The 6,000-nt window shown below is 35.2% G+C and overlaps 1 protein-coding gene across 4 annotated transcripts in view; it reads right to left on the bottom strand.

Moving 5' to 3' along the window:
- CDIN1 (CDAN1 interacting nuclease 1) overlaps window positions 1-6,000 on the bottom strand; it is a 214,028-nt gene that overhangs the window by 147,950 nt on the left and 60,078 nt on the right. For all 4 annotated transcript variants that reach the window (XM_045527902.1, XM_045527895.1, XM_045527919.1 and 1 more), the window contains 2 exons: window positions 3,587-3,647; window positions 166-238 (listed from right to left, as the gene is read on the bottom strand). In XM_045527902.1, coding sequence (XP_045383858.1) covers window positions 166-238; window positions 3,587-3,647 — 134 coding nt within the window. The remainder of the gene's footprint in view (window positions 1-165; window positions 239-3,586; window positions 3,648-6,000) is intronic.

Genomic DNA, 6,000 nt, shown 5'->3' with positions numbered 1-6,000 from the left:
AAGTTGTGGGTGGTCTTTTATATTGCATTTAATTGTCATTAACTGTTCATGATAGCTGTTTTGGAATCTGGCTCTCATTAAGTGACTTGAAATGCTGTGTAAATTATTTTTAAATTGGGGGAAGGGAGTAAAAGAGTACCATTAGAAAAAAAAAAGGTAACTCACGTGGAGTTTCCTTGTGTTCCTGTAGAAACCTCTCCAGTATAAGCCGAGCCATTAATGAGGGTGCATAGTCCACCTTTATAAAACAGAAGTAGAAAATTAAAACTGTCAAGTTGTGCAAGCAGTTGATATTCCAATATTTTGTCAACACTGAAGATTAAGTCAATTTTAATCAGCCACAGCAAGCATCATTCATTAAAATCTTTCCCACCCTTGGTGGCTTCCATTATAATAAAATTATAACAAGTATGATCTGTGCTGTTGAAAAGAATAAATGGGGTCAAATTTATTGACTATAACATTGGGGCAAAAAGGATAGAACAACTTGGAAACAGTATTCATCTAAAAGAGTGAAATGGGCTTTTCCCATCTCTTCCCAATTTTTTCTGTTGGTAGACCAATATTATTTTTTAATTCTAGCTATCCTTCTTTCTATCCAACTGTCTATATTTATATTGTTTTAAATGTAATTTCAAATAAAGCCCTTTTGTTATTCAATGACTTTTGAGAATCAGAATCAAATGTCTTTATTCATTAAAAATATGGATTTTACTGATTTGATTTTTATCTTTAAAGACAACTGAAATGCTGGTGTAAGTTCCTTATGTATAAAATATTTTATTTGATAAAAGGAAAACAACTATATTGCAGAGATAATAAGAAAATAGAGCAATAATAATATCTGCAATATAAGATCACCATCCTCAGGCTTACCTGCAATGCTACTTATCAACACAGTTAGTCCAGAACCCAGGAAGGTAACTTTTTTTAACAAAGGATCACTCAGAAAACAAAGAATACTCAGTCCAACAGTCATTTTAATTTTAAAATATGCATCTATTCTTTTGTAAAGATATTATCTTCTTTTTGGTTCCCAGATCTTTTATTAACCAAAAATTTAATTTCACCAGAAAATAGGTATATGTTTTTTAAGAGCAATTATGCTTCCCTAAAACAAGTCTTTTTATCTTAGGTAGAAGATAGCAAATGTTCCTCATATATTATCACCATGAATTTTTCTTGACAGGTTTTCAAGTCCTGTATTCATACCAAAATTTTATCTTGATTTAGTAACTAGACAAAAAGGCTGGCTTCATTTGTATGAACAGTTTTTTTCAAATATGTATGTACTTGGATGCCCTTAAATTCCCCAAGTAGAAAGAAATGCTTTTCCACGAAGCTGCTTATTCCTAGTAACCCACATCAGAGCTGACACATGAAAAATGGTGAAATTACTGAAGGTAGTCCAGCCTGAATAAGGACTACCTTATTAGTTCAGGTACTTGCATCTCCCTAATTTTCATATTAATCATGTGTCCATCTTTCTCTGAAATAGGGCCATCATGCTTCATGTCAGAATTCAGCATGTAAGTAAAATTCATAGTGCTTCAAATCTCACTTGAAAATATTTGTGTGAAGAGAACAGAATGACTGATCTTATTATTACTAACAAAATGAGATTTCCTAAAATGTTCATTTTTAGCCTTGAAACAGGAAAAGTAGTATTAAGACATTTATAAAATCAGTGACAGCCACATATAGCCCCTAACCCCCAAATCAACAAAAACACAGTGCTCTCGTCTAAGAGAGTTGCTGCACACTGTAATGTACCAATGTTATATATTTCTCATCAATTTTTACAGTTTCCACTGATTAAATATATATTGACTCATAAAGTATTACCATCACATCAATTGTCACCAGATGTAACCATATGTCATTTAAGTATTAACTATCATATAAAAATGGCAGCTTGGTTGTTTAGAAGCCATAATCTGGTAGCAGCCATTCCCAAATTTCCCTATGCATTAGCAATCTCATAGAAAAGTGTGATTCTCTCTCCACTATTCTACGTGCAGCCAAAGGGGGAGAAAAATCTTTAAATAACCATTTCTTTTCTTTGGCAAGATATTGCTATATATTCACAGTAAATAACAGGTTTACTGATGTAGGAGAAAACATGTTGGTGGATTAAATTTTTCCGTAAGATGGAAGTTGAGGTCAGCTAAATAAGCTAAGCTCAACAGAACTATCATTAGAAATTCAAATGAATATAAATTGCTACTATATAAACCTTATGTCATCAACATCATCATCTATAAAAATGATTACCATATTTGCATCACATTCTTTCTAGATGCTGTATCTACAATGCTGTTAGCTCACTCCTCTTTTTCATAAAGGACAATCACTAAATTCGAGCTATGGCTCAGATGCCTCAAGTTGCTAATATTAACAGTATAAACTTGTAACAAATGAGTCTGAAGACATTCAAAAACCACCTTGCTCCAGAAATAGAAAAAAAAAGAAACGAATAAAATACATGTTTTGGTAGTAGGAGGAGAGAAATCCATTCTATATGTTAACTATCCTATCAGATGGTGTAGACATTGCCTAGACTATTAAAACCATCTAGTAACTGATAGGTAATTGCTCATTTGCTGACTGCAGCGGTGTACAGCAGACAGAAGCTGTGAGGGAAGCCATCCTTCCTTGCTAATATAACACGTGGAACTTGCTGCTACTGCAACACTTAATGCTCACAGTACCGAGTCATCTTTGAATGCAAACACACATTTTATGCCTTGCTTCTATGTTTTCCATTATAATGCAATGCAAAAACAGTGTACATTTCATTCCATCCCTATGAGGTTTGCATAAGCAGTTCCAAGTCAGACTAAATACTGTATTTCTCTTATTACAGTGGATAAATATTTTAAAGTTTAGGAATTAAATATTTTACTTTTTTCGTATACTCTCTGCAACTATTATGAACTTTTACAGCTTCTTCATTCATGGGAAATCTGTTGGGTTTCCTTTTTTAAATGTAGGGCTGTTATTTGTTTCCCCAAACAGAAGCAGATCAGAGTTAACAAATAAGTTCAATAAATCACTTTGTACTTGGTGTTAATAAGAACACTATGCTTTTTCATATAAAGAAAGAGACTTTTCTGTAAGGCATATATCCTTTATTATAAAAGTGTGCTAACAGAAAAAAATGAATCAAGTAAATATTCTATCTTTATGTATATAATTTCTCTCTTCATGTTTATAATAGTTAGCACAGATTTTCTTGGCACCCATCTCTTTACTTGACACAGGTATTTCTCACACTAAATTAAGACAACATATCCCAGCAAGGGCACGTCCTGAGCTGTTTGGTTAAAATCTTCCACAAAATAAGAAACCAAGCTGTTTATACATTTGCCTTAAAAGAAGTCCACTAATTATGTCAACTGATTTATTACTATAAGAAGTTCTTTGTCTAATTATTAAAAGTACAGAGAGATCAGGGAGTGATTTAAACGTCTAACGCACCTCAAAAATGTTTTTTTAAAGTTAATTACAATTCTAAGCGAATTTACTCTAGATAGGCCCCTTAGGTTTCATGCAGGTTTTAATAAAATCATAACAATAACATTACCTCATTGGCCAGCTCCAGGAGCACTGGGGCAGCTCCATTTTTCACCACTCCATTCAGGTACCTAGACAAGACAAAGCCAAGTGGTGATGCCGTAACAAGAAAAGGCCAGCATAGACTTGTCAGCATCCCCTGTGTGTACACGTTTCTCCTGGGCAAATGCCACGCTCAACTCTAGTTAAAGTATGCTACTGTCATAGCAAAGCATTGAAGGGAAAAGGATAACAAAAGCAACTTACCTTAAAATCCCTGGCAACCAAGTAACTGAAGTTGGAGGCAAGAGGTATGAGCACATAGGTATCCCTTGTTTTCACCTCTAAACACGTAAAGTGAACACAGAGGTGATTTCCCAGGAACTATCTGTATCACTCTGGCTTTGTCTAAACCACAGACAACCATTACGTGAAAAGGAAATAAGATGACTTCTGTACTTTCAAAAAAGCATCCACCATGTACTCATCTCACCTGTTTCTTTGCCTCTGCTTCATAAGGCTACCTGACACCTTATTAAGAAAAAAATGGAATAGACTTGTCACCAGTGGGTCAGCACACCTTTGATAGGTGAGACAGGCCGTCATCTTATCTGCCCTGGATTTCTGTAATAACCTCCATCTCTCTTCATCTCCTAACTTCACTGAAAAAATAAAAAACAAACAAACAAAACTCCCCAAATCCGTCCCAGACATGGAAGCCTGGATATCTTTTTTTATTTGAATGTGCCATTCTCCCTCTTAAAACACTCCAAAGGCCTCACATTAAACTTCAAGATTAAATTATAACCGCTTAACCGCTCTTGTAAGGTTCTTCACAATCTGATTCCTACCTACTCTACTCTGCCAGCCTCATCTCTAGTCACTGTGCTCCACTCCTCCCCCTCACCTGGATAGCTAATGATTCAGCTCCAATGTCACCTTTTTCAATCCACCACCATCAAAGACTAAGTTACGTGCCCCTCATATGCAATCAAGGAGCGCCCTATACATCTCTCTACCTCGTACACAGCATACTGTATTTGCCTACTTGTCTACCTCAAACCCATCCCCCACTGTAATGTTGAAAGCCTCATGAGGGAAATTATATTTCACTCAACTTATTACGCCTAGCATGATTCTTGGTTTATAGTAGGTGATCACATAATACAAATACATATTTTTGTCTTTAATACGTGAATAATTAAATAATTTTTTAAACCATATTGGACAAGAAAGTAGAATTAGGTATGGACATTTTCCCTACAGTATACTGTTTGAGTAAGTAAGTTCAGGATATTTGTCTGAGAGTAAAAAACAAAGTCAACAGGTGAGGTCTTTCACATAACTGCCAGGAACAGATACTAAATTATAATATTTCACAAGTTATTTGTAAAGATACATAATTTTCCTGTAAGCAAAGTGGGGAAAAAGCAAATTATTCAAGGTGGGGAAGCACCTCTGGATCATTATAACTTCAAAATAATTCCAACAAATCCATTTTCCACATATTGGGGCCATTCTTGAATATATTATTTAGGAAACTAACTGGGAAATAAGGACGTTCAGAGGCAAGAAGAAAAAAATGAACCAAGGCGATGTGGTTTAAAGAATAGCTGTACCAATCATTATCCTGGTAATGACCAACGAAGCACTTCCAACAAGTTTAAAGAAAAAGGAGATGGTCAAACAATAATAACAATCCCCTATATCTAGATAGTCTATATAATATTCACAGTATGACTACACTTAATACAGAGGAAATTCCTAATTATGAGGGTTGGTAAAGCTTCTCGGTAGGTCACATAAAGAGAAGCCAAACCCCAGGGCACTGATAAAACCCATCTGTGTGCTCTGAGATGATAAACAATAAAGCTTAGAAATGGAACCCTGATCCCCCAAGGCCTACTGAGGTACCTCATATGTTGAAAAGAGTAGATCTGCTCTGAACGTGTTTGTTGCCCGATTTGTTCCTCAACCATATCCCATAACACTTCAAAAATGTTAGGGAAAAAAATTAAGTTTAATTTGAGGTTGTATTTATTTTTTCTGGGAAGCTTTATTCCCCCATATCAAAGTGACTATCAGGCTTTATTTAAATTTTCAGATATGCAATCAAAAGGACATACTAACAGAAAATATTCAGTAAAGACATTATCAGAAAATTCTAATGCTACTTTCCTTTGATTCCTCATAGCGTCCTGTGCAAACTTACAGCACTGCACTTTTCACACTGGTATAATGGTTTGTTTCCTCTCCAGCTAGACTGGAAGCTCCTTGGGGTAGTGTTAGGTGAATGACTATTGAACCCTCATCCAACAGATCCCTGGAAAAGTTGTGAATTGTAATCGGGATACAAAGATGTCATCCTGAACACTCCATTAAGGAGACCAGGGCTCCATTCCTGATGCCTATTTGCCAAGTAAAACTACTTTGTCATCCTCTAGC

This window comes from Lemur catta, chromosome 1, assembly GCF_020740605.2.
Source record: "Lemur catta isolate mLemCat1 chromosome 1, mLemCat1.pri, whole genome shotgun sequence".
In the NCBI taxonomy this organism is placed as follows: Eukaryota; Metazoa; Chordata; class Mammalia; order Primates; family Lemuridae; genus Lemur; species Lemur catta.
The sequence above is the reverse complement of the archived record's forward strand: the minus strand, read 5'-3'. Positions and strand labels throughout refer to the sequence as shown.